The following is a 21526-nucleotide window of genomic DNA, read 5'->3' on the forward strand; positions in this document are numbered from 1 at the left end:
TATTTTAATATTACTATATAGGTATATAATATATATTAAACATTTTTACTAGAGCTGTATAAGATTTTTTATCAGAGTCTTGGAAATGGGGCTATAATTAAATTTTAATTTCATCAATTATTTATTATTACTTATTGTTTAAAAAGTTTTAACATGGCACTATATCAAGCAATGTTTATTATTTAGATGAATATTCTATAATATTTACCATATTTTTATACGTTATATTATAATTAATAAAGATTGAGCCACTTTTTTTCTATTTTACAGTTAAGCTGAGCTGACATAGTGTAATACGGAAAAATATTCTGAAAATAATATAAACACTGCCATGAATGATATAATTTTATAAAATAATACTATTTACATAGGTATATAATAACTATAAAAATCAGCTATGTAAAAACAACATTTTTTTTATGTTTTAATCAGTCAAATAATGACAAGTTTACTGCTTTAAAATTGAAAACTAATAAATCTTCTATTGATTATAATATATCTTAACTAGTTGTTTCCCACGGCTTCGTTAGCATATCAATTATAATTTTATTATGATGACGAGTAAGACGTAAATTACATTCTAAATTTATGATATTCAGTATATTTGAGATTTCTTCGAGATTTCTTGAGTATTGCGTATCTTTTGCAGTTTTTCAGCTCAGTTATAGTTAGGCACTGAATTTATATTTACGTTTGTGAGACATATTGTAAAATGAATAATATTAATAATATTCAAAGAGGTAATACAACTACCCAACTCCAATAAAAAAAAAAAAAAAGGTGATATAGAAACACAGAAATAAACAAACAACTATATGACAATCGACTTCTGAACTTAAGAGGACTTTCTTAACATTAAAAAAAAAAAAACAATTTTGCTTAATTAACTTAATAATGCTTATGTATAATGAAAAAAAAAAACAGTAAAAATTATTCATAGCCAAAATGATAACAACAACAAAAAACACACACACAATAAGGTATTAAACAATTGTTTAATTTGTTAAGCTTAATTAAATACGAAACAAAAAAATAATATAATACTTATACTATTAAATGGAAAATCCTCGTAAGTTTTTATTTAAAAAAAAAAAACTCATATTAAACGATGTCTACTATACAAAGTCATCCCTTGTCAATATTTCAAATTTGTATCCATGTAGTTGATTGTCAATCACATTAAAGTGGTTATTTAGTTTTATCTCCTCGATATTCATTTTTTTAGCTTTCGAGTTATCTCTATGTACTAAAATTCATCAAAATCAATTCAACAGCTTAATTGTGAAATGTGACAGAGTTAATTTCGCATTTATACTCGTAATATTAAGTATGGATTGGTTTTATTACCACAACTTTACATCACAATATTATTATTTATGTACCTTATTTAATCATTGTGGTTATTTCGATAGTTTAAGCCTCAAACCTCAAAATTAATATTGATTTTATTTCATTGTACATAATATGTGTCTTATTATGTATAATGGCGCCAAAGTGCGAATGTATTAAAGATCATTAATAAAACGAACGCAGAAATCAGACATCTTTATTTAGAATCTACTTTTATGTATACACTACACATAAAACAAATAATAACGTGTGATCACTATTATATTAAAGAAATCCTTATACCTACTAGTTAAACTGTAACCATTTTAAAATTTGTATTTACAATTTAGTATTTACATAATAATTATAAAAACTGAATTTATTGATCTATTTATATAATATCATGTATTTGATTTACATAACATGAGGCATTATAATATGTACAATATATACATTATAGTGACATAATAATATAATCAATTTCAATTCGAATGTAGGTATTATACTATAATCGTTTTTGTCGGTCGTCAGATTATGTTTATGTTCCTTATTGCGTGCGTTTGTGTAAATACCAAAATGTGTATTTCAGTTATTTTTTTCTACGTTTGTAGTAAAAATAATATAATTACAATATCCTATACATAGTTTTATTAATTAATTTTGTTGAACACCAGAAAGATACTAATCGTCGTACGTGCGTTTTAAAATTAAAATGTCTATCACAGAATGTCACACGGTTATCGAATAAAGCTGTGACACCGTCTAGTCAATGGTTTGCGCAAAACCATTTCGAAACGCCATATTTTGTTTTCCGGTCGTAATTTACGGTCGTGACCAGCAAATACCGAATGCTTTGATCTAAATTTTAAAATATAAGGACTACTATCCAAATAAAAATAATAATCGACGAGCAACATGAAACTGCGGTTAGAAGGATACTAGAATAATATTATCGTTTAAACCAGAGGTTCTTAAACTTTTTTTCCTCCGTAGACCACGTGCCAATTTTTAAATTTTCGTAGACCCTAATTATGAATTTTTACCAGGGCTTGCAAATGTTATAATAACGTTATGATTACAACATTATATTTGACAAAATTCGATTGAAATTTATAAACATAATTATAACGGAAAACGATAAACATAAATAATTAAATAACACAAAACAAAACATAACGATTAACAAAATATATGATATATCATCCAACAAAACATACGCAAAACGTTATATATAGTAAATCATTAAAAGAAATAATTAATTTCCAATTATTTAATATTTATAAACTATAAAATATACTAAAAATTTTAATTCTGAATAACGATAAGCACAAAAGTTGAATAACGTTTTAATTATTGTAAATAACATATAACAATTTTTTTTCTAAATGCAAGCCCTGATTTTTACAAATTAAAAAAATTATGTTTTTGATAGCTTACATAGAGCTACTCACTTATAAATAAGATTCACTAAGGAGTAAATATTTCATAATAATGATAATGTGTACTTAATTTTTTAATAATTATTTCAACGACAGGAAATGTAAATTAAATCAAATAATATAAAAAAATATATATATAATTTTAATGGGAGGGGCGAGTCCTGATGCTTTTATATCAAATGTTTTTTATTATTCGCACTGTGGTATATGTGTTTTTCGTAAAAAATACAATGCACACATTTTTACTTAATAACTTTCATGCACCCTTAATTTTTTTTTCGTAGACACAAATCTCTTGCAGGTCAGAATCGATATCAGGGAATCGATATAGACCACTTTGAGAACCTCTGATTAGATGTAATAATACCAAGTTTACCTACTGCAAACATGTCGAATCATTTTGAAGTCGATATAATAATAACGATTAAATATTATGGGAAGCCTATACGCCACAAATTGTGTGTCTAAACTGTCGATGTCGTAAATCATGTGAGTAGTGAATTATAGTTTACTCAGTGATAGATATTTAATAAGAGACTACTTTTATATTATTTATACATGTTGAAACAAAATAAACAACAGTGAGAGAACTTCTTGGAAAAAAACAATACTAAAACCACAGCAATGACTGTTGTAGCGAGGGAAGAAAGCGTTCTTAGTACGTGACCGAACCGAAACAATTGTTGAGTGTTAATCTATTACCTATAACGTATGAAATTATTTCGGTCAAGTGTTGCCATGTTGGTATTTCCGGAACAACACAAGTGAAAGGTATAATGAGTATAAAACTTTAATATTAAAATATAAATAAATAAACAAATAAATTAATATAGTATGGAAATCATTTCAAGTGTCTTGGACCAAACTCTTCTGCCATGGGAGTCCAGCCATTGCTAGGCGTTTGGAATTCAGTGTTGGGAACCACCAAATCGGCTTTGCGTTGTATGATGTCATGCTTCCGAACTTCAGGTGGTGATGACGGTTGTGGAGAAACAAAATATTCCATGATTGGATGGTAGTTGTAATTTGTCCTAGTAGTTTGATACGGATCTGGTGATTCGGTGGTCGAAGTGTTTTGAGTTGTCAATCTATAAAAATAATATATTTTTAGTATGCTTAAATAATATTAAGTTTCATACATAATAATACAGTGTTTCTAAAACTGTGAACTGCGATTTTACCCGGAGAGGTCAACGAATTCATATTTTTATATTATATTAAAATAATGATTTTAATAACTACCTGGATAAAATGTTTCTAGTAATAAGAATTTAAAATAATTATTATAATATAATAAAAATACAAATATTAATGTTTAACATGCTGTTAAATGTGTTATAGATGTAATTAAAAAAATAAAGCACTATTATTATTTATTTTAGTAATGGGATCCGCCAGCATAGTTTTTTCTGTATTGGTCCGTTGGAGGAAAAGTTTGGAAAATGTTGTGATAAGAAATAACGTTGTTCTTAAGATATTAAGATAATACAATGTGTTTTGGAAACAAAATATTTAGGTCACATGTTATTTCGACAAAATTATGTTAAGGTGATGTTTGTTTTGGCAATGAATTTACTTATAAGATAATTTGTATTCTAATAAATGTATCTGCTTATACTTTTCATAATATAATATTTCACTACCTATTAAGTTTATTTTTATTTTATTTTTATTTCCTCAAAAAACATTTATACTTTTAATATATTTTTGTATTATTATTACGTATATGTTTATTTACATAAGATAACTCTTAATAATTAAATCTACTAAAATTAATAACTTAACTATAATGTGTTTAACAATTTGTGTTATTAACCATACCTATAAGTAACTATTAATTTAGATTTTATGTAAAATTTTTAGTAAAATTATTAAGTTGTTCGTTAATACGTACTCCTAAATTTATCTGAGATATTAACAATTATTATTTTATTTTGTTTAAAAACGTATATTATACATTGTATGTATAGATAAAAATTAATTCAAAATATTTTTTACAAATGTTTAATTTAATCGTTTATTAAAAGATAAGTAAAAATACAAATCCATATAATATCTGCAAGAAATTTTACATTTAAATTATTTTGACTAAGTATTATTAACATGAAACGTATCCATTCGTAAATTTCTAATGTTTATTTTAATATTTATTGTTTGATTTTATTTATTTTAAATAATATAAAAACAAAAACAAAATTTAATAAGTTTTGTAAAATAATCGTTTATAAAATATAATAGTCAACAGTGAATGAAAATTGTACATATTCTTTGCAATACAAGGTACACTGAGGATTATGAAAGGTATCGTTATGAATGTTATTAGTGTTGAGTTTAGTCATTGAATAGTAGTAGGTAATAGCTATTGGTAATAATATTACAATTAATGATAAGAAGGTTTTTGAATTGATTTGTAATTAGTAATTTACATTCTATAATGGAATATTAAACTTGATTTCAAAATAACTAGCATTCAATATAATTTGTAAATATGTTTAATATTTATTTTGTATTGATGTAGTTAAATAGTATGTATATTGTATGCGTATGTATTACAAAATTTAACTAACAGATTTAGATACTATTTTAATTTCATTCATAACTATTAAAAAATATTATTTTCACAAGCTTAATCAGTTGATTACAGTTGGATATACTATTATATGCATATATAATTATTATTATTTTGAAATTTTACTACACAGGTAATATAAAATATTAATAAATTATAAATATTATGTTGTTTTTTAACTACATAAAAGTTTTTAATGGTACCTAGTAATAAAGAAAATAAATTAAAAATATTTTTTCTTTATTACTAGGTAGCATTAAAAACTTTTATGTAAAAGAAGAAAGAAGACTAGAACTTTATAAAAATGAATATCAATGTTACCGAAATATATTAAATACATCTTAATTACATTGAGATAACGTTAGTTTTTGTGTTCACAAAACATGTAATGTACTACTAACTAATACTAGTACAGTATACAAATAGTCAAATTAAGTTGATGGTAGGTTGTTAAAAGATGTTCAATATTTTTTGTATGCTTTTCATGTATGAGTTGTTTAAGTAAAATATTGTTTTGTATAAAATAATAATTACTTATTCTGGTTTTTCTTGTATGGTCTCCTAGTTACTGGCGGGTATTTAGCAGGGAGTGTTTCATGCACCGTATATTGGGAAGGGCTAGTAGTCGGTTGTACTCGTTTATGAGGTGCTAACTTTTTTTGATTAGTATTTGAAGGGAGTGTATGTTGATCATCTACAACGGAGTTATGTGACTCGAAGTTTTCTGGATTTAGTGGATTCAGTTCTTGGATATGACAGGCACAACACGTGGGTACCTGAAATACATAAAGTGATAAATTAATTGGTTAATTATTTGATTTCGATCTATTTTTATACACATATAACTAAACAAGACTAATAAACTTTAGATGGACTATAATTGTAAAAATATTATTATTATATTATATTCATATCCAGACAAATATATAAACCAATATTTTTAATACAATTATTATAATAATAATGGCAAATAATACCTTAAATATATCCATCGTTAATCCAGAGAATTGGTCCCAAGTAAGCAACCTATGATAGTTATACACCTGATGGCACGTAGATTTGAACTTTGTCGAGACATGAGAACATCTAGTTTCAGGTTTCCTAAAAAAATAATAAACAATAATAAACGATAAGATTAATAATATAGGCATATAAAACAAATTATATAGGTACAAAAAATATGGGGACTTACAAGCATTTTTCAAGTCGTAGAGTTTGCACATACTCATCCGTGTTGACTACGTATTTCCACTGACCATTTGTAGATCGAGCTTTTTTTGGTCTAGCTATCGCTACTTTACTTTGACAAATTGCAACTTCGGGATTACCATCAATTCTTCTATAAAATCAATAATATTTGTTTAGACTCACTTATTTTTTATCGAACTAATCAAATACCTTTCAGATATATTTGCATCAAAAGAATCAGAAATATTATACTTAGGATCCTTAATTAATGCTTGAAATGCAGCTCTACTGTTGGCTGTATCTTCGATGCTTTCGATAATTTCTAGACTGTAATCATTTAAATCAAAACGATATTTTATTAAAATATTCCTGGTATAATTTAATATGGAAGTATACGATGACTAATTACTAATTTAGTTAATAAAGCTATAGATTATTCATAAAAAATACTCAGCTTAGTTTTTAATTCAATATAATATAATAGTTATTTAATATGAACATCCTAAATATTTTTACTTGATGGTTTCAAGTTCATATATAGTTTATATGGTTATAATACTAATGTAGTAATGTAACATGCGAATTTAAAACCAAAAATTCCTTATCCTACATAACTGTTAAAAAATACTTAAACATAATATTTAAAAATGTATTTAAATAATGTATAAAATAAAACACTAATACAATTTCATAATAGATTTAATTAAACATAGTATTTTATATTCGAATATAACCATTAAAATGTATACTCGTATATTAATATGTTAGTTCTTAGTTCTTACATATAATAATAATAACTATTTTTTTAGTTTCATAGTGCAACAAAACTCTTACATTGATTATAATAAATAGTTTCAAAATATCATCAGTAACTTAAATATAAGCAAGCAACAAATAATATATATTTTTAAATCCAGTTACTGCATAAGTGGATTAAATAACTGGATCATTGATATGTTATCCTCTAATTATAACTGACCCAAGATCGCTTTTGATATGTTTTGTATACATCTAATAATTTCACCTCCCCCACACATTAAAATCAATTTATTTTTGAAATACTAGGCTCGTTAAGTGTATACTAACTCGGGATATGCTTGAACGTTTAAACAAATGTTATCACCAAACAAGTCGCAATCGTCCAGTGGGCTTTCAGAAGTGGGCGGCGATTCCGGTACCTTGCTAGGTTGTCTGAGTATAGTTACAGGTGGCGAGTAGGGTCTCTTCATACCTGTTTCGACGTTAATGCAAACGTGTTATTTGGGTCAACGGCCTTGAGACCAACTATATTTGTATAAGTTATAAATAAAACCAGTTACCCGGTCGTTCGAGAATCCGCTGCGGAAACCGGCGGATCAACGTATTCGGTATTCGGAGACGATTAGGAGGAACGGACAAATGGTATGACTGTTTAAAATAAAAAAAAAAATAAAATAAGACATGAAATTCTGAGCCATAATAATATTGTATACCTGCGAGCTACGCGTACAGTATAAATGCAATTACAATAATTATAATAATAAAAATAATATGGTTTTAGTATTTTTTAAATCGACCGGCACGATAGCCACAATATTATAATAAGTGATAATAATATGATATTAGTATGTATATCTGACCCCATAACCGGATGACGCCCTAGCCGATGAACCACCGTCGCCCGAGGTCGCTTGGCCGTTCCTCAGCATAGCCGCTATGTCTTGGCTGATGGGCAACAGGAGTTGCGCGTTCAGTGCCTTGTTGCTTAGGTTCTGCGATTGGCCCTTACCCATCACCATGCCAGCGAGCGCAAGCCGTTGCGCTGGGGTCATAGCCTTGATGATCGGCACGACTTGAGCCAGTCGTTCCTTCATACCCGGTTTCCGCATCGCTGACTGTACTAGTTTTTGCATACTGTCGGATTTTCGATCTGCCATATTTCTGTACACAACACGTATTTGTACGTTAACATAATGATATTTATTTTGATTAATTCATGTGTATAGATATAAAAACGACATTTAACGAAAATCAGATGTTATAGACAATTAATTATATTTAAATAACCTAACCTAACTTTACGCTAACCAGTAATCTTCGGTAACCATGTCTGAGTGATATACGGTTATAAAATAACCAAAAAAAGAATATCAAAAGTAGTGTGAATAATCGGCATAAATAAAATCGCACTATGATATATTATGTATTCTAATATTAGTAGAAGATAATATTATTTATTAATTAATACAACGTACACCATGATCTACAGACTGTACCATTGTCTAAACAAACGTTGTCCAAAATTGATTTTTTAGTTTAGTTATGAAAGTCACGTGACCATATATAATTATAAACTATAAATCTAACTTTTATAATAAGATTTGCTAATCATCGTGAAATACATTTTCTACTTGAAACTTCGGCTGCATCTGAGTTCCTTTCTAAAAACCTTTTTTTTTTTATATTAAATAGTTAATACTAATAAATTCAGTCTTCAATAAAAAGAAATTTTACTAAGATATAAGTAATTTTTTGTTATTTAATATTTCATAAATATATTTGATAAATAATGATAATGAATAAATAAGAAACTTTAATAGATAAATATAGTATTAACATCATAATTTAGAAAGTTCTTTTTGAATATTGTTTTACTGGTTTTTCACAAAAATCATCAATTTTCTTTTAATTTATTATTAAATTAATTTTTTTTCATTTCTAAGGTGTGGTTTAAATTTTCAAACACAACTTTTTTTCCTATTGTAAAAATTATTTTACAATAGTTTTTATTAATTATTTTTAGTATCTATGTAAATATAACTAATTATCAAATAATAATATAATATAAATAATTTAATGAATTTTTTTTAGTTATTTTATCAATTTTTATAACATATAATTTTGCTTTACTATTTTTGAATAAACTTTCAGCATTATTACTTATTTATAATATTTTTAATTTTTTTGCGAAAATATATTTAAATTAATTTTCAACGACAATTACAATTTTTACTCTTTTCAAATTACATACTATTCATTTTTAATATCAATTATTATTTCTCCACACGCTGAAAAATAACAAATGAAAATTTTTTTTAGAGCGATAACTAAAAAATTTTTATCTTTATTTCTAAATAATAAAATATTCTTAAATTAATTTGGCGACGTTGTTGAGACTTAAATTTCATTCATTAGTATAATTTAATATAAATGAAGCACTTCATACTTAAAGTAAAATCAAACCTCACTTTCTTAAAGTATCGTAAAAAAGAAAAATATAACACGGGATGGATGTGATATATCCATTTAAACAAACCAGGACTACAGTATATTACTAAATTCAATTTTTATATTTAAAACGAATCTCAGATTCTAGTTGAAAACTTACAATATAAGTGATAACATACATAGTTTTAGCTAATGGGCAAAAAAATGAATTAAGTTTTTTCTAAATTATACACAAACTTTATTAAATGGATCAATGAACAATGGTAATCATTTACTTTTAAAGATTTATCGCAATTTTAATTCTGGTAAGTTTATTTTTATGAAACCACAAGTTTGATATTAAACAACAATTTACTAAACTCGAGACGTTAAATTAAATGTTTTCATGGATAAAATAGCATGTTTGTTCGCTATTACACGAATGTGGGTGTAGTGTACTAAAAACTACTACAGAGAAAGCTGGACGCCAGCCAATCATTAAGAGGATTTTTAACGATCCATCTAACTAATATGACATAATGCGTTTTTAAATATATTTTCCTGGTAACATAATGACTTTTGACATATTATAAACTCACGCAGACTCATCCGACGGTGCTTCGTCCATATCGAGATTGGACATGGACATTTCACCTTCTACTGTAGTTGTATCAGGAGATTCATCATTGTCCGTCACATCGTCATTACCGCCACCGTCCAAAGGAAAGTCGTCGAGGTCGTCACAAGCGACAGCCACAAATGCCTGTAACACGTTGATATTATACATGAAAATAATATTTAAAGTAGTATTTTAGAAACAGCTGTCACATTTTAGAACATGAAGTTATTCATTTTAACGACCACGGTATTCACAAATGCCAACAATATTGCTGGCCGCTACACTATTAATTTAATTTATCGTCCTACGTAACTATATATACACATTTTCCGACATTTACTTACAAGATAATACTGAATAAAAAAATAAATATATTTTGTCGTATTTATAAAAATTTTATCAACGTACTAAAACAAATGCAAAGTACTTAAAATATCTAATAGATAGTATAGAATCTATATCATATTTTCTATAATTATAGATATTTTTGTATTTTGCGTTTAGATAGTTTTAGTGATAATAAACAAATAAGTGTTCACTTTTTTTTTCTTCGTTTAAAATATTTTAATATTATTTCAACTGATAAGCGTACTTAATTTTTATAATTTAAACACCTAAATAAATTGATAAATTTAATAATTAAGCTTTCATAAATATATTTGCATTACTGTATTTTATATTAGGTATAAATAAGTACATTATTTAACACTTTTTTCTAGTTAGTTTCAATTTAGACTGTCTACTCATATAATAAAAATCATGTATAGTGAACTCAAAATATGAACAATATAATAATAATAATTCTGATTATAAACTAAAAATCCAAAAATAACCATATATTTTAAAAAAATTAAAGAAATAACTGAAAAAAATATAGGATTGGACAATCAAACATACACATTTCTTAGGATTTTATATAATTTTAAATAATTTTTTTATTCATAACGTATGAAGTGTATAGTTTAATATAAATGATCTGTATTATTGAAATTTATTTTATTTTTTAAATACAATAAAAATTAATTAAAAATGTGTATTATATATATTATAAAAAATGATATTCTAAATTCGGTTTTCATAAAAATATCTATTTTAAGAAAATTTATTTAGCCGTTATTGTGACAGAAATATAAACAAATGAAAATTTAACAAAATTAAATTATTTTTAGTTAACTATTTTAAATATTAAATTAAAAATATTTTAAGTCCATAAATATATTATTTTATAAATTAAACATTTTTATAAAATAAAAAACATCAGCATTTTGTTTAATATCTACATTCTTTTATACAATAAAAATATTATTTAAATGACAGACATAGGGTTTAGGCTTGGTTAATTATTTGGGTTAACTTTTTCGATTTATACGTATGACCCTGTATAATTTATACATTTATTTTGAGAAAATTCAGCTTCCGAGATACAGATGTTAATTTATGTTTTCTACTACAGAACGGACGAAGCAAGCAACTATTATATAGCATTTTTTTATCCTTAGCTTTTATTTTTTTATCATTGTTTCTGTTTTAATTAATTTTTACCAATCTTGCATAGCATTTTAAATGGTCTACCATTAAAAATATATATATACATATGAGTATGTACTGTAATATTGCATAAAATATTATTCATTAATTTCTGAATCCAAAAATACAAATTAAAAATACAAAACACTTGATAAATAGTTCTTTCTAAAAGTTTTAATAATTTATTATTGGTTTAGGTATAGATATAGCCAAACTATATCAAAAATAAAATATTTTAACTAATCATGAATTTTAACTTATTATTAAATTACATTTTATTTAAATAGCATATTATCAACGTTATAGCACATTGTTCATTATCATAACTGCTATGATATTTTCGATTAAATATGAAAACTAATAAAGTTGAACGTCAGGACATGTGTAAATGCATCAGTCTCAATTGAATGTCATCTCTAGTTTTCACTGTCTTTTAAAACAGTCAATATTTTCATTTTTCTTTTTATTCATCCATTGCATCTATTGTGTACACCTGAGGTTGGGAATATCAGAAAAAAAATATATAGTAGTTCACTTTCACAGGATGCATGACCAATAGACCGAAGAATAAAACAAAATAAAATTGTGAATACAAATAAATATTAATTGTGTTTAATCAATTTAAATTTTAAATATTATATCAATTACTTATTTTTTTAACAAAATAATCGTACTATTTGAACACATTTTTAATAAAAAATAATTTAATTCCTTTAATCTATTTTTTTATTAACTAATTACTTGCTATGCAAATAAGCTTTATGATGTGATTTAAATTTTAAAAATTTAACCATCATAACAACATAATTTGGTTTATACTCATAAAACATTTTATTCACCGTAGTTTTTTTTATGTATTTCTATTGAAAACAAAATGTATATTTTATACACAAACACATGTTTTGACATTGCTAAAGAAAATATTTTTAATTTTATGTCGATATTATACTTAATATAGTTGTACCTATTTATTGATAATAGTATATCACTTAAATGTATTCTAAATGACATGATTTATCTGATGTGGCGCGCTGTCAAATATCTCAATGTTTATTTACAGACATACAGTATAAATTAATGTAAGATACCTATTTGTTATAAATATATCATACCTGATTAAGTATAAAATTACGATTATACATTTTTGACAGATGTGGTAGTTTATAAAAGATAATTAAAAAACTTGTTTTATTTATACTAATATACATATTATCATATTAATAAAATTATTATCTGATATACATTGTATAAAAACTTAAATTGTCAAGTTTTATTAAAACCTTGTGACGTTTAACTAAATACATAAATACTAATATTGTACTATTTACTTACCGCTGCCGCAAACAACCACAATATCCAAACGTTATGCATCTTAAAACGGAAATGGAATAGTAGTCATGTCCGTGTTAGAAACACGTAACTGTCATATTACAAACAATAAAACAATGCCAATTTAAATACGACTCAACTGTAACATACGAAACGATAGGGAGCTACTAATATAGATAAGTCACTGTCTCTTCTATTCGAAGATACTGTAAGATGGAATGTCGAACCGGTCTTTGGTGGGGCATATGCGCGCGTTCACGGAGGACGAATAAGTTGGTCATTCAAGTTTAAGGTCAGTTATGTTTGCGAGGCGCCGCCTCTTTACAATATGTAAATCGTATATGGTTGGTTTTATCTTCTTAAAAAATCTAAATTTGATTTTAATTTTTTATTTGTGTACTACGTACGATGCATTCATATCTAATGCACGAGCACATACATCTTGATTTAAATTAAATACAGTATTTATTTACACAAAAATTTGTAATTTTAATCGATCATAACCCCTCTTATAATATACCTAAAATCTGTACATATTATATACACTTATTTACCGGATATACGCGTGATACGTGAAAAATGGAAACCCTTGAAACGTTCGCGAAATCGTAAAATCGGACAACAATAAATCGATTAAAAGTGGGCTATCGTATGCATACGACCACGCATCTTTTATGCTAATAGCATGTGAATAGAGGCCAATGCTCTGGAAATGACAGTATTATTATTGCCCTTGATTCATATTCATTACCTCGTTAAAACCAATGTTTACATTTTCCCATAACAAATACAAATGTACATTATTTTTAACCTAGGTACACGCTCATAACTTTATGAGAACATTAAAATAAACTAAAAATTATTAAGCTAACAGTGGCGAACGACTTACTTACATACGTATTGTTATTTGTTCCGGTTACGTTTTATTTCTCATTGGAATATAAGCCAAGTAATCCGTGAGTGTGTACCATTTCCCAAGAATTCTATTTAAATATCAAATACTAGTAAAACATACCTTAAATATACCAATGCATATATATATATATTAATATTATATATACATATTCTAGAGTTCTAGACAGGTATTTTTTATGTCTTATAAGACAAGTTAAAAGTGATTAAGAAAAACTGACGTTACCAAATACTTTTATTCAGCAATTACAGTCACATACCATTTTTCAATGTTTACTCTGATTAACAAATGTGAAAAACAAACATATTATTTTCAAATTATGTCATTCAAATAATTTCATTATGCACGAAGGCGTAAACTTGGCATATATAATTGTGTCTCTAATCCCAAATACCGTTGACAAGATGGTCGCCAACGTTCCAGCCAATATTATAAACACTAACAGTGCTAAACGCTTGAAACCAACTGTCGGAGTAGGTTTTGCATTTGGAAACGTGCGATAACACACCCTCTCGGACTTTTTGATTTTTAATCGACGGAGTGATCGCATTTTAATGTAAAACAATGGTGGCAAGAAGAACATTAATGGACCAGTCAACAGTGCGCCGACCAAGCCCATCAATAGGTCAAATCTTGGTACAGCCTCTCCTATCGTTACCGCTAACATTACTATACACGATCTTAATACACACCTTCTCCAATTGAATTCTTAACATATAAAAATAATAATGCACAGTGTTAAAAAATTTTAAACAATTTAGATGTTTTTAAGTTCTAATACACCTTTAGGTATTTTAAGAAAATGTTCAATGTGTTGAAACAGTGCCGTGGTGCTGACTGCTGTCGATAAACATATTTGAACTGTGACTAAAGTTATATTGACGTCCAATATATAAGTATCGGATAGTTGGTCCAGTAGATTAGAGCTCAAGAGTGTTCCAAATCGTACATATCCAATAGTAGTAGTTATTAAAAACAAACTACACGTTACTGTAATGCATTAATATAAATTTAATACAATAAAAAAAAAAATTGAATTGAACTCATTAAATAATATTGCTTTACTTAAAAATGCGCAAATAATCGCCAGCGGCAATTTTCGTTTGTTAACCATATCCATTTGTATGGTGAGAACGAGAGGATGGACGTCAAACTACAATATTTGTGAATTATATTTCCTGTACTTTCAATATATATTCTAGGTGCACCTATATACATTTATCAATTTAGACTTTCATTGAATAATTGAATAAAATCCAAACCTGAAAAGCTAATAATCCGTAAGCGAGAGCAATACTATTCCACGAAGGTTCAATAATGGGTGCATACATTTCTCGTTGTGTATTGAACATTGATATCCATGTTAAAACACTCACAGAGCCCACAAAAAATACAGAGCTTGACGCAATCCATCTAAATAAAAATATATTACATCACTATACAAGCATATACAACATTAATAGAGTATTTATAACATAAAGTATGTAACATACCATTGATTCATACCTAAGATTAGGCTTTTAGTAAATTTCAAGTTTTTTAAAATATTATAAGCGTATAATATTGTTATGTATCATACATTTTAATATACCTTCATAGTAAGTTATGTAATATAAGTAAATTTTCCTATTACTTAATTAGCTATTATTTACGAAATTTTATTAAAAACTAATTATACATATCTAAGCTCATAATTATCTATCATTCATTATCAATCAATAGAAAAATTGAATATGTCTAAAATAATACAATAAGAACATTTTACTAGAACCATACTGATTCAAAATCACAGTAGATATTGATACTCTATAGAATTTCATAACATTAACAAATAATAAGCCTATTGATCGCTTCGTAACGTCAATATAATCAAGTCAGTGCTTTATTTATTATAGTTTAGGTAAAATGAATAATAAAGTTTTAAATCGTATCACAATTTTTATCAAACACAAAAATAAGTTAACAATTTCAATATAATAAAATGAAAATAATTCAATATTTAATGAAATAAAACTAATATTTATCATAATTGTTATTAAAAAAAGTTTGCAGTTTTTATAAAAACCTAAGCTAATTTCTAAAAACAAAATATAATTATTCTGTCCTTTTGAAACCATAATAAATTAATTTTAAAAAACTGATACATATATTATTTTTATATAAAAAATGTATGTAACACGTAAATAACTAATATAATTTTAACTTTTGTGTATCGATATAAAATAGGTATATAAATACTACGCGTATCAAATAACTTACAAGCGTCTATTATCAAACTTATTAAATATAAATTTAAAAAATATCAGACTAACATTATACAAATAATCAAATAATAAAGTTATTAATTACGTTGCTATACTATCACTGTAAAAAAAAATAATAATTTAAAACAGCAAGCTACTCATTCATCTTTTGACTTCTTATAAAATCCAATTTCGGGGAAAATCCAAAAATTATGCAATATTTTCAATCAATATCTGTCAGAACAATAACCATTGTCCTAATATCACATGGTATATTAATAAACGTAAATCAAACTTTCCATAAAAACTTTCTCTGATCAAGCGGCTAAGCTCTACAAACGATTTAATTAAAAATCTACATTATCATTCAAATCCTCTTTATCAAATAGTCTTAGCTATGAACTTCATATCATTATTTTCTCAGTTCAACTTCACTTACCTTATTACTTAATATAGATTGTAAACAAAAATAATTTATTAAAAAATATTTACATATAATACTATATAATATTTAGACCAGACATGACAAACTCACTGTCTTTAGCTTATTTGCTTACGACCTTTGGCACAAAATAATTCAGTGAAATACAGCTTACATAATCAAAAAAAATAAGTATTCTATATGCTTTGTATATTATCAATGATTGTTGTAAATTATTTTATATTATGTCTTATATATATTTTAAACATAAAAGTAAGTATGTTTGTATATATGTATGTATAATGTATATTTTATACATAATAAGTTTTATCATTGGTCGTTGGAAGTCAGTATACGCAAAAATGTGTTTTTTATGTATTAATAATTATTATGACTTATTTACGTTTTAGATTATAATATATAAGTAACTAATATTGTTAAATGTTAAAGGTGTATAAAAACATAATTAAATAATACTTAATAAAACTTTAAATAATAAATTAGCTTATTTTTTATTTCTGGTTGCATAGATTTTTATTACATTTTTTTTTGCCCAGTAGATAATTTGAGTTTGACGTGCCTGATTTAAAATATTTAAATTTTTCAATCAAAAACAAAATTATTTAAAATAAATATCACACTTTACATACTTCATATCTTTTGGACTCCCAAGCCAAAGAGGTGGACACAATACTATTCCAATAACCACTAACCAAATACACGGTGACACGTCAAAACTAGCATTCGAAAGTTTTATTCCAAGAATGTGAAGATTGTAGGAAGCTTTAATTTGAAAACATGTTTACTGATAACAGGATATGATCGGTAAAAATTAACATCACAGCTCTTACCAATTAAGAGGTTTGGAATGCACGCACCAAATACGGCGACATCCAACATAACTGTGACAATGCGCTTTACTTTATCACCAAAAATAAGCTCAGCTAAAGCAGCATATGGATACCTAAATTACATTAAAGTATTAAAGATTTAGAACTTTTAATGAAAAATTTCTATTCAATAATTTTCTATACATTTTAATATGATGATATTACCGATTCTTTTTTACAATACTTGGTTCAACTTCTTCAGCCATGATCCAACATTTCGCCAACAAAATCGCAGTGTATACTTGAATTGAAAATACAATGATAGCCAGTGGTATTCCCAACCATCCTGTGTGCCCCTAATTATTACTCAATGCCCTATCTTACATAATAAATAATAATATATTGTTCCACTTCAAACTTACCACATTTTATTACAGGTCCTGGTAATACGACTATTGGGAATATACCAAACAAATCAACAATACATAAAATTGTGAAAGGCACCGTCAAACCACTAGAATCCACAATCATTTCAAAACTTTTTTTTTATTTGTCTTTCAAACCAAAATTTTGAAATGAAAAATATATTGCCTGCCTCTTTTATGAACTGCCTATACCATACTGAGCAATATTCTCATGATACAAAATATTCTAGTAACACAATCGTTGCGGATGAAGCCCTCAAAAAGCGGTATTCGATAACCATAATAATATAATATTATACTAACTGTCTAACTATATTGTTGTACATTATTATAATGTAGTAACTAGATACGTCTATTCTTGAGAGAAATATACTACGTAGATACCTAATTATACTGTAAAATTGTTTTCTATTTTTACATTTATATTTAATCGTAATATTGTTTTACGATAGTTTAAAAAAATAAATAATTCATTTTTATATTATGTTTATGTCCATGTGTATGCCTATTTATAAATCAAATTAATGAAAGCAAAATACATATTACAGTTATTATAAAAATAATATGAAATTTCACTTATTAATGTTTGAAGCATTCCTATAACTAAATGTATACTAATTTCATAGCTTGAAAAATCATATTAAAATATAAAACTTTAGATAGTTTACGTGTTCATATAATATATATTTTTTTTTAATCATAAAATATAATTTTAATAGTATTATTATAAAAACTTTTAATTATTATTCAATACTTTTTTTTTTTATTTTAAGCTACTTTTTTGAATTACTTTTCCCAAGGAAATGTAGAATAAAATACTGATCAACAATCTTTAAAAAATTATTTAAAACGTTAAATGTATATAATTTAATTCCAGAGATTTATTTCAGTCCATATTTATTTTAACTATTAAAAAAAAAAAAGTCATCAAAATAAAATATTAGCAATTTCTATGATTTTATATTAATTATATGTCATAACATAGACAAAACTGTAATATATTTAAATAAAAATATTCAAATATTAAATAAATTTACTATCAGTTATTTAAATTTAACTTTGAATATTTATTATTGATATTGAAAACTAATTCTTATTAATTTATTTTTATTTTTGGGTGGTATATTTTGTTTTATTTTTTAATTTATAATTAAAAAATATATTAAACCAAAAAAATACATAATTCCATTTAAAATATAGATCAAAACCAATGTAAATTTGTACATAATAAATAACTATATAATTATTATAATTTTGGGAACCTTATTCAGTGCTCAGTTCAACTAACGTTCTCGAGAATCTAATTACGTGTGAATATGTAATTAAGACTTCATTATGTCGGTTGACTAGTATAATAATTATTACTGTATTTTCATCAAATTGAGTATAATATTTAATATTGTTTATTTATATAATTTTCATAATTGCAGAACTATAATAATAATAATAATAATTTACGATTCAATAAACTACAATTATATTTTCTCTATGAAAATTTATAATTAGAATTTTTAAATATTTACACATAATTTAATAAATATTAAATACCTTATATTTTTAGATAAATATGTTAACATTATAATAAGGTAAAATAAAAAAAAAAATAAATATTTAATTTGTTAGAATTATTACATTTTTACAAAAACATTACACTAAAGACTAACAATAATATATTAAAATAACAAAATAAACATTATTTTTTTAAATTCTGTAAGCAATGAATGCATTGATTTTACAATGACGTCTGTGTTTTTTTTATGTATATGTAAACAATTTATAGTCTTATAGATAACTAAGTACTTCGATAATTAAATTTAGTGGTTGTTTTTGGTAACAAATTATAACTAGTTGATACTTTAAGGTGGTCACAATTAAAATTTTATACAAGAATTCTCATAAGTTTATTTACTATAAATTATAAAAAGGTAACGTAGAGTAGTCACAAACCTTTTTTATAAAAAGATTAATTTAATTTTTTATGGTATTAGATGTTTAAAGTTTAAAATGTATTAATAACGATTTATAACGAGTTATTAAGTTATTACTAAAATATTGATCGTATAAATTTAAAAGAATTCAACTATAACATAAATTATCATTTTCTATACTTAAAAAAATTTTCAAAATCTGATGACAATTTATATATCTTTTATGCCTAATTGTATAATAAAAATTGTATAATTTTAATTGTTTGCATTTTCTTTTTCTTGTTATTTCAAGTGTTGATATTTAGATTCTTGACAGAATGCTTGAAATACGATTATTTTTTATAAGCATTTGAAATTATTCAAACTTTAAGAAAATTTAAAAATTATTTTTTAGCTAAGAATTTATAAAATGTTCAATTTTTATAATTGAGACTTCAAAACTAAATAAAAAGTTTTCCTTAAATAATTCTTACTGAAACTCAATGATCTTAAAAATATGTAAACAATATTTTTTAAATAAACATTTAAATTAATTCAGTTAAAATTTCGACCAAATTAAATATCTCATCATTTTGTATGTACTACTTAGTGTATTTGAAACTCTCACATATATTATATTTTACTATACACAATAATATTTAAAAAATGTTTGATATAAAATATATTATTTTAATAATTGGTAAAATAATAAATACAATATAACTTTAACTTACTGTATTACCAATAGTTAAATAAATGTCTACAATAAAATATACAGATTGATGATAGACCGCGTCTCCTCTAAGACTAATTTTTTTTCGTATGGAATTCAAATTTAATACACTCGATACAGTGACTTACTTAATAGTTAATAACAAGATACATTCAGTACTTGTAAGAAAGCGGTTATTCATTAATTATTATTATTATTTTAACACATATAAAAAGTATTTGATATTATATTTAGTAGTATTACTTAAATACATAAATTAGCCAAAATAGTATTCGATAATTGATATTATTTTAAATAGGTACTTTGAAAAAACCCATTATACTATTTGATGAGTAATTTCCTTACAACATTGTGCATATGTATAAATAGTTTATTTTTATCAACTAGAAATCATTTTATTTTACGATTTGCTTGAATTACGAATCCACGTCTTCAAAATCATTTCACCGTACACCATGGCCTCTTTATGCATGAACCTTGGAGTATAAATAAGATAAGATATATTATACGAAGAATCATTATGCGTAGAAATCGAAATCGAATACAAGCTATAAAACAATTTTATTTAGATATATTAAAAAATAAGGTTAATTCAAGAAAAAATCAACATAAATCTTACATTACTTTAGACAGTAAATTATTAATACCCACTTTAAAATATTTAATTAATTAAATTATGTTTTAGATTTTAAGAGAAGCAATAAATATTTTATTGATTTTACACAATTATTATATATATTTGTTTTACTTCTGTGTCTACCATCACCTTTGAAACAGAAAAAACATTTCCATTTCAAATTTTAAATGTGGCTTGTCTGAAAATATCAATGGATGGACAATACTTTTAGTGGTTGTACATATTTCACCA

General features: G+C 24.9%; 2 protein-coding genes across 5 annotated transcripts; both read right to left on the bottom strand.

Annotated features, from left to right (window-relative positions):
* Window positions 1-3535: 3535 nt before the first annotated feature.
* LOC112597553 (neurotrophin 1) lies at window positions 3536-13383 on the bottom strand. Of its 2 annotated transcripts, none has more exons than XM_025343664.1 (10): window positions 13190-13383; window positions 10311-10474; window positions 8145-8445; window positions 7845-7932; window positions 7612-7756; window positions 6736-6852; window positions 6530-6676; window positions 6315-6438; window positions 5992-6113; window positions 3536-3856 (listed from the first exon to the last, which is right to left on the bottom strand). In XM_025343664.1, exons 1-10 carry the CDS (start codon window positions 13226-13228, stop codon window positions 3610-3612), a joined length of 1494 nt encoding a protein of 497 aa, XP_025199449.1. In that variant the 5' UTR covers window positions 13229-13383; the 3' UTR covers window positions 3536-3609. The 2 variants fall into 2 exon arrangements, with proteins under 2 accessions (XP_025199449.1, XP_025199440.1); XM_025343655.1 differs by having other exon boundaries at window positions 5872-6113; window positions 13190-13381.
* Window positions 13384-14315: 932 nt separating this feature from the next.
* On the bottom strand, window positions 14316-18202 carry LOC112594272 (amino acid transporter AVT1C). 3 transcript variants are annotated; one of them, XM_025338975.1, is made up of 8 exons: window positions 18016-18202; window positions 17819-17939; window positions 17615-17727; window positions 17414-17546; window positions 15362-15512; window positions 15165-15252; window positions 14883-15089; window positions 14316-14807 (listed from the first exon to the last, which is right to left on the bottom strand). In XM_025338975.1, exons 1-8 carry the CDS (start codon window positions 18122-18124, stop codon window positions 14422-14424), a joined length of 1308 nt encoding a protein of 435 aa, XP_025194760.1. In that variant the 5' UTR covers window positions 18125-18202; the 3' UTR covers window positions 14316-14421. The 3 variants fall into 3 exon arrangements, with proteins under 3 accessions (XP_025194760.1, XP_025194767.1, XP_025194771.1); XM_025338982.1 differs by having other exon boundaries at window positions 17819-17949; window positions 18016-18105; XM_025338986.1 differs by lacking the exon at window positions 18016-18202 and having other exon boundaries at window positions 17798-17882.
* Between the last annotated feature and the right edge of the window lie 3324 nt (window positions 18203-21526).

This window comes from Melanaphis sacchari, unplaced genomic scaffold (assembly GCF_002803265.2).
Source record: "Melanaphis sacchari strain LSU unplaced genomic scaffold, SCAv2.0 Contig0_pilon_pilon, whole genome shotgun sequence".
Lineage (NCBI taxonomy): Eukaryota > Metazoa > Arthropoda > Insecta > Hemiptera > Aphididae > Melanaphis > Melanaphis sacchari.

Coding starts and splice junctions, on each gene's coding strand:
- LOC112594272 (XM_025338975.1), bottom strand. CDS start 18,124: ATGATTGTGGATTCTAGTGGTTTGACGGTGCCTTTCACAATTTTATGT. Junction 17,728..17,818: donor AGTATTGTAAAAAAGAATCG/GTAATATCATCA, acceptor AATGTAATTTAG/GTATCCATATGCTGCTTTAG. Junction 15,090..15,164: donor GATTATTTGCGCATTTTTAA/GTAAAGCAATAT, acceptor AATGCATTACAG/TAACGTGTAGTTTGTTTTTA.
- LOC112597553 (XM_025343655.1), bottom strand. CDS start 13,228: ATGCATAACGTTTGGATATTGTGGTTGTTTGCGGCAGCG. Junction 6,677..6,735: donor GATGCAAATATATCTGAAAG/GTATTTGATTAG, acceptor TTGATTTTATAG/AAGAATTGATGGTAATCCCG. Junction 3,857..5,871: donor TACAAGAAAAACCAGAATAA/GTAATTATTATT, acceptor TTATTTTTATAG/ATTGACAACTCAAAACACTT.